The sequence below is a fragment of the Stegastes partitus genome, unplaced genomic scaffold (genome assembly GCF_000690725.1).
Source record: "Stegastes partitus isolate 25-593 unplaced genomic scaffold, Stegastes_partitus-1.0.2 Scaffold478, whole genome shotgun sequence".
Lineage (NCBI taxonomy): Eukaryota > Metazoa > Chordata > Actinopteri > Pomacentridae > Stegastes > Stegastes partitus.
The window spans coordinates 94,555-107,341 of NW_007578209.1; the positions used below are offsets into that span (position 1 = coordinate 94,555).

Genomic DNA, 12,787 nt, shown 5'->3' on the forward strand with positions numbered 1-12,787 from the left:
GAACAGCCTGCATCCAGTTCTGGAGTGTACTCAGCAGACATTCACAGTGGAAGTGAGGCAACACAACACACAGAGAAGTAGATTTAGACATCATTTCCAGAATGAGAAAGGGTTTATTTATTTATTTTACATCCTTTTCTGTAAACAACTTGAACTGTTTAAAGACAACTTCCCTGATGTTTGGGGACGAGGAGCTTTTTGTGCACAATAACAAACCACAGAGTGTAACCTATGACTGTTAATCCAGAGACCTGATCATGTCCATGAGAGAGATGCAAGAGGTCTGAAGCCCATTTAGACAAGAGTGGAAGTTCAGAAGTTTAAAAAAAAGCAGATATAAACTGATGAATAATGCACATAAAATGCAGTGTATATCAAGCTCATGCTTATAGAGGTCAATTGTGAATATTGGATAAACTGACCATAAGAACATGAGGAGACTTAGGAGTGTTATGCATGCATCAGATTGCATATAACTATATGATTATCATTTAGCAGACACTCTTCAATTAATGCAAAATGTAAGAAATGGTGTAAGGATCTGGAGTCTATCTGTGGTTAGGCAAATAATGTGCAATATTTTGGAGGTTGATCTTTTTCCCCTTGCCAACTAAATGCAACATCTGCCTTGTAATCAGACTTTTTAAATGAATGCCTGGATGCTGCTGTGTGCTTTCATGCGCTGCAGTTGCTGTTGGTGGACGCCTCTGTGAACTATTCTTGGTTCGGGTGACGCCCCGACACCGGGCGCAGCGGGGCCACATCCCCACCCCTCCTCAGTCCGACAGGAGACGCCCGGCAGGAGGCACGATGACGGGCAGCATCGAGGGGCTGGAGAGGTTCGACAGCCCGGGGAAGGGCCGAGGTCTCCGGGTGACCAGAGCGTTTAAAGTCGGGGAGCTTCTGTTTTCCAGCCCGGCGTATTGTTACGTGCTGTCGGCGAAGGAGAGAGGCTGCTACTGCGAGTTCTGCTTCAACAGGTACTCCGGCTTATTTATAGGCTCCCCGGGCTGAGGGCAGCTCCGTCCTCTTGCTGTGTCAGATGCAACTTGTGCTGCGGTTAATTATTCTGCAGCACGTTTGATTAATTTCTCCTTATGTATAGATGCCCTTTCTCTACCAAACCTGACCCCGTGTTCACCAAACTAGGTCACTGTGGATGTATTGAAACCTTATAGGCTCTTTGTCCCAAAAGTGTCGCTCCATAAAATCTATTTCTGTGCCGCCTGTGGCTCATCTTTCTGGACGGTGCTTCATATACCGTCTGTCACATGTCGACATGCCGTCTATTGGAGAGCAGGAGTGCTACCATCGTTATATTGTCCTTTAACTGAGCATGTGCACTGTTTAAAAGAGTAATAATAATCAGTGGAAAACTGAAAATCTGCAGGCAATAAATTAAAATGGTGTTATTCTGTGGTTTTTAAGAAGTTTGGTAAACTAATGGCAAATATTGGAAAAATAATGACACACAGCTGATTTAAACAGAATCAAAGGGTAATTTTACAGTGTTAAAGAAAAAGTTGTAAAATAAATAAATAAATAAAAAATACTATTGATAAGAATACAGATTTTTGACTGGACATTATTTACAGCTTCTTTATTTGTGTACAGGAAACATGTAAATTAATACTTTGTTCCTGCAGTTTTACTAGACAGTATCTGGAATTTAACAAAACAGGGAAAATGTTTAAAATAACTTTAACTTTCAAAAAATGTTCACATTTTTAACTTAATGTACTTTTTAAAAAAAATAATGGTAAATATCTGTAAAATGATTATATTTTTGGCGGATATAAATACAGGAAAAATAATGTAATATTACAGTCAAATGTTGTAAAAGAATGAATTTCCATTGGTAAAAATACTGAATATGTGGAATTTTTCTATTCTTATTTAATTTTTATGATCAACAAATTCTAACTTTTTTTGTGATTTTACTGTGATCATCTGTAATTTAACAAAACTTTTACTTTCAATTTAATGGCAAATATCTGTAAAATAATTATATTTTCAGCTGATTTAAATTCAGTAAAAATAGTATAGTTTTCCAGCCAAACATTGTAAAGCTTTGGCTTGTTTTTTATATTATTTATATATAATATTTCAAATCCTTAATATAAATGTTTTTGGTTTTAAAGTAAAGCAAATATTTTTTTAAATAATTATATTTTTGACTAATGTAAATACAGTAAATTAAATGTGTAATTCTGCAGTCAAATGCTGGGAAGGAACAAATTACTATTTGTACAAACGCCGATTCTGAGATCGTCACTATTTACATCTTTGGGCCGTTTTTAGAGGTCAACATGTAAATCAACACCTTATTTCTGTGATTTCACGCGTCATTATCTGAAATATAACAGAAAAAAAAATGTGTAAAATAACAGTAAATTGTTGAATGGATGTAATTGTGATTAATGAGGAGACTGAATAATATAATTACAATTAGTCTCTTTTTCAGGCACATGCTGTTCACAGCTGAAGTGATCATGTAGAAAGAGTAAACGCAAAACCAAAATACTAAACTTCACACCCAATAACAACATTAGTTTTACCCTAAAGCGTTTCCATCCAACCTGCTTCTTGCATTCATTCAGGGACTCCCTCGGTATTTCCTCTTATTTCCTCTTCCTCCTGCCTGGATGCCATCAAAGTTTGTAATTATTCCCACATATCATGATGACAGCGTTGTCTACTGCCGCTCTGTACAACATAACCTGCAAGGCGTTGGCATTGACACAACTGTTGGTTCCGCTGCTTAAGAAAGCATCTACAGTATCTGCAGCAGCAATGCCATGTTAAATGTCATCACACTTTTAGCAGCAGTTCACATTTGTGCCGTTGTACAACAACAACTCCCTGTGGTGTGCAATCAGCTGAAGTCTAGCTGTGGCAGTACTGCGAGGTTTGTCGTGGATGCACACTGGAGCTGCAGTTTGTCCACTTTAAACGGCATTTAAATCTGATAAACTGCAAGAGTCGAGTTAAACCGGTTTGATTTATACAGCTCAACAAATGCCTTTAGAGTCTGTACAGCAAACAAAACTCTATCTTTGAACTCTTTGTATGCAACAGCTATAAAAAAAATCGTTCCTGTGGAGGGCCTCTTGCTCAACAGTGTGGTCTGGTTGTAAGTCTGTTGGGGTTCACAGCTCCAGGACCTTGACCTTGTCAGTCTCAGAGAACTGAGCACAATCTGGTCGAACAATAGAACAAGGAGATATTTTGAGTTTCAAGTTTTAAACGCTGCCTTTGGAGACAGTTCGACGTATTGCAGTCATACACTTCCTACAAGAGCATTTTTAGATTTCTTGAGGTGTTGATGATAATCAGACGTTTAATCCAGCTCTTAATCAGAAGGTACTAAAGTTGCATTCTAAAATAATGTGTCTACGTTCCTGCTGATGTGCTGAGCTGTACACAGTCTTAGAGGTTTTAAATCAGTCCTTGTGGTAGACGTCAGAGTTACAGCTGGACTTTACAATATCCACAGTTTTCCATGTTTCCCCGCTGCCCGCCCCAACCGCCCAGCAGCCACCTTGGACTTGAGTCAGAAAGCGTCTCAGAATCAAATGGCTCGACTTTTGGATTGCTTTCCTGTTTCAGTGTGTTAGAAAGACAGCTGGTCCTGCATAAGGTCAGCTCTATAAATACCACAGAATGTTTCAAAGCCCTTCATTGCTATCAGTTACGGCAGGACGCTAGCAACTGCTCTTCCTTGTCTCGAGGGTTATGGAGCGGGACGCTTGAATGTCCAGATACATTCACAAGATGGTGTCTGCGGTGCCCAGCGGGATGCGGGCATGCAGAGTCTGATGTGAGATGTTTTAATGTTGTTTCTTTATGAACATAATCACGTACAAGGATGTGTGAAGGTCTGTCACTGACTTCTTCATGACAACCTACTTGCCATGCAAAAGGTAATGACGTGTTTTTTCCCTGTCGTGTGTAGGAAAGAGGGCTTGGCCAGATGTGGGAAGTGCAAGAAAGCCTTCTACTGCAATGCGAAATGCCAGGTAGGAGACATGGGAACACAATGACTTCTGTAAAGCAGTGACTCTGTTATATTTACAACAGCTGCTGTATGCACGCAACTGGATTAGTTAGATATCTCAACAATTATACAGGTTGAGATGACATTTGGTTACGAATTTCATGCTGGACACTGGTGATCAAAGTCTTATCCAACAGATCAAATAAAGTCATGATACTAAACCTCCTGAAATCCATCTACTTGCTTCCTGTCACTCAGCATGCAGCTCACAGTGCAGCTAATTCTGAGTGAAGCCAACAGAGTTTAAAGGTCCCATATGGTGCATGCTCCATTCTCATTGTGCTTTGTTGTTAGAAACTTCCAGGTGTAAAGAAAAATAGGATATGAAAGTCTTTCCTTCTGTCCCCTCACAACTAGATAGCCAGAATTTTCTGAACTGTTACGTTTCAGAACCAAAAGTCAATGAGCTCAAACTTGGTGTAATTCTTTGCGGCCCACTGCCTCCAGGTGAGCCAATCCTCAGTGAAGCTGCTCTCATTTACATATTTTCTTGTTTCTGTTGTCAGACAAGAGAATGAAATAGTGACTGAAACGCAGCTCGTTAAGACTAAAAGTTAATCAGCAGTCGCTTCAGAAGCATTTCCAAGCAGCTGTCAATCACAGACACAGAGAGAGTCTTCTTCCTGAAGCGGGCGTGGACAGCAGCAGCTACTTTTAAAGCTACAAACACAAAAGCTTTAGAACAGGACCAGAACCAGAGCTCATGCGGTCACGGTGGAATGAACCATCTTGGTGGACACATTCCGTGAGGCGTGAGACTTCCAGTTAGTGGCAGGAAGGAGACACGATGTGGGACCTTTAATGTTAAGTCTACATGTTCTGTCTTGTCACAACACCAAGCTAAAACTCTGTATTGTTCAAAGTTTATTCCACATTATTCGTTTGCCTTGTGATTGTACTGGTGTGAACCAACCACAGGCGGTTTGATATATTTTATTTTGGTGCCATTACAAGTAAACCTGAGTTCCATAATACAGGAAGAACACATAGAGGAGGAGTGTATGGATGGTTGATGTGCCTTACAGCAACAAGAAATCAGTTTGAACGAGCTTTTCTGTGCTACGGTTGACTTCCTGGTCCAAAAACATGCAGTTCAGCTGAACATAGGAGTACAAGCTATCACTGGTTGGTTTATGCAGTTCTATATGTGTGTAATATATAGGTCTATGGAATATATAAAGTCAACACACACGATGTGGTTTGTGAAGTTAGAGAACTACGCAGTCAGTGAATGGGACAGCATGTGAGGGGTAAAGGGGCGAGGGTAACATTAGATAAGCACAGTGTGGACATTCCAGCGTGCTGCTTAATTCTACAGCTGGTAGGGTTGCTTGGGAGTTGCCAACTGTTGGGCCCTCTGTTGGGGTGGGACACAAACTGTCAATAGTTGCCTCAGCTGAAGATTCTCACATTTCAATTAGCTTTAAATTAAAGCTCTGCTGTTTTGCATGCTATAATAACATTTGTCTACGTTTGTGTGCAGAAAGGGGACTGGGCCATGCACAAGCTGGAGTGTTCAGCAATGCTTGCATTTGGAGAGAACTGGTGCCCGTCTGAGATGTCCCGACTGGTGGCCCGGATCCTCGCCAAGAAGGTTGGACAGTCAGTAAAACGGCGTGTATTTCTGGAGTGTTGTCTGGCACACGCCGTGTCGCATTAAGGTCATTCGTCTAAATTATTCCTATTCACTGCAGAAAACGCAGAAGGAAAGATGTGTCTCTGAGAAGCTCTTGCTCATAGGAGACGTGCAATCACGTGAGTAATCGTTACCACGCGGCCACAAAAGCATGATTTTTGTTGTGAGTTGGCTTTTAAATAAACCCCATCTGGAAGGCGCCCGTGGAGATACGTTATAAAGACGTCATAGAGGTTGTACTGCAGTCCTATGTGTCCTTAGATACCCTAGAAACCACACATGGAGACCAGAGGAGAAACACTTCCAACAGTAGCTATATATATCCTATAGATGTGGGTCAAATGGTGTTCAGACAACACAGCAAGTGTAAGTACTTGAATGGGAAGCTGGGGCACTTTGGGCACTTTCGCACACAGCGCCGGCTTGTCAGGTTGGTCTGGGATGGAGTTTTCCTAATAGCTGTCATATATTTTCTTACATTTTCTGACATTAAAAATACAAATACATACATATGTAGTATGTGGGGTAAGTGGCACAAAAAAGCAACATCAAGGCAATTTTGTGAATGGCAAAGGGGAACTATTTACCAGTCTTACCGAGCACTGCTTCATATGTGGGGGGAAAAAAAAAAACCTGTATAAAGCCTTTTATGGCTCCAGAGGGAGAAACACAAAATCTGTTAAATGCCTCAAGTGGAATCACACATGTCTGCATCGATTGGGACCGAAGACTAAAAGTTTGGAAATGATAAAAAAAAAAATCTGTGGGTGTGAAGCGCTCCGCATCTCTGCTTGTGGCGAGCAGCTGGAGGCTGGATTAGCTCCTACAAGCACAACACACCTTCAACCCGACTGTCAGTGAAGTTGGGAAAAAGAAATCATGTAAACACTGCGCAGTGTTTTCCAACCAGCAGCCAGGAGAAGTGCACGGCAACACACAGCTTTGTCAGCGCGCCGGAGCTCGAGTGAGACTTCGATCCGTATCTGACAAAATCAGCTTGTCTTTAAAATGCTGAGTCTCTATTAGCGTCTGATGTGCGAGGATAAATTGACTGCAGTGTCAGAGATCAGGGATAAGACACACACAGTCTGGCAGGCTACGTGGTGAAATGTATTCCTGTCTTGGCACAGTCGGAGTGAGGACGGAGGGTTGGCTGTTTGTACCTTGTCAATTTACAGCCACAAGAGATTAAGTGTATAAACCAAGAGGACAATTTGTCTAAACCAGAAATCAGGAGTCAGAGTGGCTGATCGACTGTCTGGTGTTTGGTTTGGATTGTGTCTAGACTGACAGTGGATTTTCAAGATAAACACCAATGAGCCGGGACACTAATACTGTGTAGGTCCCCCTAATGCCATCAAAACAGCTCTGACCCATCTGGGTGTGGACTCAGGACCTCCAGAGGGTCTCCTGTGTTTGCCTACTGAATGGGGCGCTGTGGATTGTTTCAGTGTGTCACGCAGATGCTTGATTGGCTCGAGATTTGGGGACTTTGGAGGCCGAGTCAATGCCTTTTGGGCTCTTTGTCCTGCTCCTCACGCTGTCTGTCTGCCACAATGGATGGGTGGTGGTAACATCTGCATAAAGGCCAGAGTGCAACATCATTTTACCAAAGAATGCTCCAGACCAGAGCTTCATTTGGGTTAAGACAAAATGGCTACTTCAGGCCAACATGTTTGACTTGGTCACTGTCTGACCGCTTCACCAGCAATAATTGTAATGTCGTATATTAAAGTAAATTATGGAAACTTGATGCCCCGATTCTGTCTGAGTGATTTAATATCTGAGTCCAAATCTGAAACCATTTTCCTAGATAACATACGTCAAGTACATGAAAACAATTAAAATCAATCCAAGGTATATGCCTGATGACTGAGCAGCTCTAATGCATTAAGTGTAGTTCTACATCCAAGCTGCTCTTAAATGTTACGTAGACGGTCAGCTCTGGTCAGGCGCTGTCTGAAATGTAGTGTCAAGAGGCTGGACGGTGTTCTCTGTATGCATGTCTGAAAATGTGTTGTAGATTCGCTACTGTTGCACCACCAAGTGGAGGCTCTTTAATGATGTAGTGATCTGAGGAGGCCTCACTAACAGTATGGACAGGGTTCATGTTGGCAAGCAGAGAGCACTGTGAGGGTTTAGCTAGCTATGAGCCACCATGACAAGACACTTAGTGGCCAGAGCTCATTGGTTTAGTTGGGATTGTCTAGGACAGCATTTGCATATCCCAATATCCCAAACAATTAGCCAACCAGCTAAAACTACAATACGAGCAGAAGACAGATGTTTACTGTGATCAATTTGTATTATCAGTGAATTAACTACTGATTTATATCTCTACTGATTATTGATTACAAAGATGATTTTGCATCCCTAGAGTCCTGCCACAAATTGAATTGTGTTCTTTCTTTACGACACCCATGTGACAGTTGGCATAAACCAGTGTTTCTCAAACACTGGGGCACGTCTGACCCCCGGGGCAGTGTAAACAAATGAATAAATACTCTGCTAAAAACTCTGCTCATAGAAAACTTTTCAACTTCAGCAAATTAGTGTAGAACTCACTTTCCTCTGTTTTCCAACAAATGTTTGCTCACTCACCTGTCAGAGACACTGCACTGAACACACCTGGTAGAACCTGAGGCGTTTAGGGAACATTGGTAAAATGTTAGCATCTACCGGAGCAGCGTGTGAGGCGTTTAGGGAACATCGGTAAAATGTAGCATCTACCGGAGCAGCATGTGAGGCGTTTAGGGAACATCGGTAAAATGTAACATCTGCCGGAGCAGCATGTGAGGCATTTAGGGAACATCAGTAAAACGTAGCTTCTACCCATGGGCACTTTCAGCGATTTTTTAGACTGTATCCAGATAATGACGAGTATTAGAAGAGGATTGGTGACAAAATAAATGTATTTTAAGGTTAAAACATTTTACAAATATCTAGTTTTGTATCACTGAAGGTCATTGCATCATAACTAAGTTATGCAAAAACAATCATTCATCAGCTGCATGGTGGATTAATAGCTGTGGCAGTGTTGATCCAAAATAAGGGAGTGGGGCGACCAGATCATTAGCTGGTGCGACCAGTGAAGAAAGTTGGTAGCACCAGAGCTACAACTGGAAAAGTTAGTCTGGAGCCCTGTAACAGAATCACAGGAAACCACATCCAACAGCTGAGGCTCTCATCCTCCCCTCTGCTCTTGATATGGTGTCAACAATGACTGATGAGACTACCACCACAAACTGAAGGCTATCTCCCCCCTGTTACTTTTACTGATCACTGAGCAAGTTGTTGCTGCGCTGTTTGACTGCTCATGATATTTAATTTCAGTAAATTTAAACTGGCTCATTCCATGACTATCTAAGGCAAGGGAAAACAGCTGCAGAAAAAAGAGCATGCAGCCTTAACCGGTGAAATCAAATGTCAAGAAAAAGGCCCATCTGAAAAATCTAACGAGGTCAAAATGTCTGTCTGACTGTAACAGACGTGGAAGACGAAGATAACGAGAGAAGAGAGATGAACGAGGCAGACTTGGCCGGACTGCATCGCTTTTACTCCAAACATCTGGAGGTGCCCGAGCACAAAGACCTGCTCACGCTCTTCTCCCAGGTACCACACACACATTGACAAATAAATGGCAAAGCAGCAGGATTTTAAGTGTTTCTTCTTTTTGTCGTCTGAGCTGAGTAACTTTATTTTCTCTGTCTGCCGTGTGCTTCGTCCAACAGGTTGCCTGTAATGGTTTCACAATAGAGGATGATGAGCTGTCCCACATGGGTACTGCAATCTACCCAGAGTAAGAAGAAAACCTTGCATGCATGCTTATGAATACAATCTATTAGTGTAGTGCAGGTTCTGCAGCTCATGTAAAGGCTCAGTATATGACACCCTCCCTGTCTGACAAATCCCGCCTCATGGTTCACAGCATCTCACTGTTTGTCAGTCTTGGCTTCTTCGGATATCTGTTTGTTTTATTTTGGGTAATTTGGGATTCCAGTCACTGATCTTGAGGAAATCATAGAGGAAGCAGTAACAACAGAACTATTCTCAAGGCAAATTGCATGAATTCTGTCCTACAATCAGCACAGTTTGCATCGCAAGCTCAGCATCCACCAAACATCCAAAGGGGCCTGATTGTCAGTTCCATTAAGATAACAGTTCTTGTCCAGTTAGTCATTTGGTGGTGAAATCCGCCCCCTGCTGCGGCCCAGGCTATTGAGTTTTAAAATTGACTCCGTGAAAGTGAATTCGCCCTCTCAGCTCTTTGTCGAGCTATTTCCAGCGTGCCACCCAGGTAACACCAAGGTCGCCAGCATAGTTCAGGGACACTCAACACTTCTCTGTTGTAGCACGGCGCTAATACCACCTAAACATAAAGCTGTTATGTCATTGCTGTGAGCAATAATCAGTGTCACTACTCCCACCTCAGCCATTGTAAGAAAAGGGAAAGCGGAGAGGATTATTTTTGTTCTATCTCTGACTCTCTCTTGGAATCTGTGTCTCCCAACAGCGTGGCGCTCATAAACCACAGCTGTCTTCCCAGCGTCATCGTCACGTACAAGGGGACGTCGGCTGAGATCCGGGCAGTGCAGGACATGAAACCTGGAGATGAAGTGAGGAAGCTGCCATCAGAGGGTGTCGTGTGTTGGTCTTTTTTTTTTTTTTCTTTTAATTTGAAGTGTGTGTGAAGGAGGAAGCGTGGAACCGAACTGTATACTAGTAAAGAATAATTCATGTTTTATGTGGAATGGATCAAGTGATTGATCTTAATGTAAAGAGCCTGATTTGTTCTTGGAGTTATATGAGGAGATAGATGCCACTCATGTCTATCCACTGATTATACATCTAGAGCAGGGGTGTCAAACTCTGGTCCGCGGGCCAAATTTGGCCCGCTTTGTAATTATATTTGGCCCGCGAGACAATACCAAATGACTACGAGAGCTGCCCCCGGTATTATACTGTACAGCGCATTCACCGCTAATACTGCAAATCCCATAATGCCCTGTTGTTGTTTTGGCGCGTCAATCAGGACAGGACCCAGACACTCCCTCTCCTCTGTGACAGTGGGCATAGCGACTTCACACTACAACTGTCACTGTGCCATTGATGTGTTTTTTTATTTATAATTTGATTTTGCATATTAAGTTATATATAATGTATGGTAATAAGTGTTGCTTCTTCCATATTCAATGTTAAAGTAAAATTTGTTTCGGTCCATATTAAGAGGTTCATTTGTTCAATGTTGGCCCGCGACTTTGTTCAGGTTTTAAATTTTGGCCCACTGTGTTTTTGAGATTGACACCCCTGATCTAGAGGATAGTTAGCTTAGCATGAATGCTGGAAACAAATGAACACAGCTACTCCGGCTAAGGTAGCAAAATCCACCAACCAATATCCCTATAAATCACAGGTGAACATGTTACACTTTGGTTGTTTAATCCGTGTGGAAACTCTGTGCAAAAGAGCGTACAAGCTTATAGGATCAGTCATTTGAAAAGCTTTGGATTTTAAAAAGAAACCTGCTGGAGAACATGTCGATGCATCCGGTCAATGACTTGTCAGCGTGTCACAGCGGCAGAGGAGCGTTGTGTCGTCTCGTGTGGTTTAAAAGGAGCAGCTGATAGAAGTGTGTTTTAGCAGCTATCGAGGCGAGAGATTGTTGTGAATGTGTGTTTGCGTGTCTTTCAGGTGCTCATCAGCTACATAGACATCCTCTATCCGACAGACGACCGCAACAGCAGGCTGAGAGAGAACTACTACTTCAGCTGTGAATGCCAGGAATGTAAATCCAAGTCCAAAGTAAGAGCCAATGAGCAGTGAAGGGAGCGAGGACGGGCTAAATGATGTGTATTACTGTGGTGGGGGCACTCTGAAAAATGCTTTATCCTACATATTGCAAGGGTGCTTCAGAAAGATGCAACAAGGACGTAACCGTGTACTGTAAAGCCTCACGTCATTGTACACAAAACCTCAAATGTGTGAAGCAATCAAAGAAAAAAAGGACAGGAAGGCTCAGGTGGCTTTGAATCGCATTTTTAGATGATGAAGTCATGCATGCTGTTGAGGAGCATCTCGAGATGTGACCAGAGCATCGGTGGGCTGAGTGCATTGACGTTTAAGGAGACTGTGATGGAAAAACGGTCTCTCTTTCGGGATTTTTCTGTTTTTTGGTGAGGCTGAGAAACTTTCTGAAGTGCTCTCATGTGTAGCTTCTGTCCTGCTCTGTCTCCGGCCTTCACCTGTAGGACAAGGCCAAGATGAAAGTGCGTAAGCGACGCGACCCCATCGAGCCGGACGTCATCAGCAACATGGTGCGCTACGCCAGGAAAGCTATCAGAGAGTTCCGGACGTCCAAACACATAAAAAATATCCTTTAGTGGCAATAAATGTCATTTTTACATGTTGTTTTTCAGAACGAGCTCAAGGTTGGCTGTAGGAAACATCAGCTTGAACAGTTCAGTGCTGATTCAGCTGACTGCTGGCATATAGACTGATTGTTAGAGAACAAAACTTTATTTATTCAGCAAAGCAACGCCTCCAAAGCATGCGGTTATATGATCAGAAGCCCAACTGACTTGTGTCGATGCAGCCTTGACTCGGTGGCACCCCCTAGTGAGTTGCTGGAGATGTGTGAACAGAGCCTGGAGGAAATGGGAACAATCTTTGATGACGCCAACGTGTACATGCTCCACATGATGTACCAGGCCATGGGGGTTTGTCTCTACATGGAAGACCCAGAAGGAGCTATCAAATACGGCGAGAAGATCATCAAACCTTACAGGTACTAATAAGAGAGACACATCTTCTGCTTTCTCAGGTCAGATATTATGGATTATAGCATTTCAGATGACTGCCTTATTTCATATGTCTTATTTTTGCTTAAAGATTGAACTCGCTTTTGACCAAAAAGTCACAATGGCTCTTCTGAACATGACTGAGTGTAACCAGAAAACTGCTGAGTTTTCACTGCATCACTGGAATTGCAGGATGAATCCGGCGTTTTTGGAGTTTGACCCAATAGTAGACACTCAAAATTAAACTATTTTTAGCTTTTGAAACCTGTCTTTTGTCCTCAGTTTTGTTGAAGTGTA

General features: G+C 42.5%; 1 protein-coding gene across 1 annotated transcript in view; it reads left to right on the forward strand.

Annotated features, from left to right (window-relative positions):
- The first annotated feature begins 758 nt into the window (after nt 1–758).
- The window catches only part of LOC103360985 (N-lysine methyltransferase SMYD2-like), a 13,851-nt gene continuing 1,822 nt past the window's right edge, over nt 759–12,787 (forward strand). The window contains exons 1-10 of the mRNA XM_008286941.1: nt 759–980; nt 3,956–4,019; nt 5,541–5,651; nt 5,752–5,812; nt 9,181–9,305; nt 9,425–9,492; nt 10,207–10,309; nt 11,385–11,495; nt 11,942–12,062; nt 12,303–12,477. Coding sequence (XP_008285163.1) covers nt 811–980; nt 3,956–4,019; nt 5,541–5,651; nt 5,752–5,812; nt 9,181–9,305; nt 9,425–9,492; nt 10,207–10,309; nt 11,385–11,495; nt 11,942–12,062; nt 12,303–12,477 — 1,109 coding nt within the window. The 5' untranslated portion in view covers nt 759–810. The remainder of the gene's footprint in view (nt 981–3,955; nt 4,020–5,540; nt 5,652–5,751; nt 5,813–9,180; nt 9,306–9,424; nt 9,493–10,206; nt 10,310–11,384; nt 11,496–11,941; nt 12,063–12,302; nt 12,478–12,787) is intronic.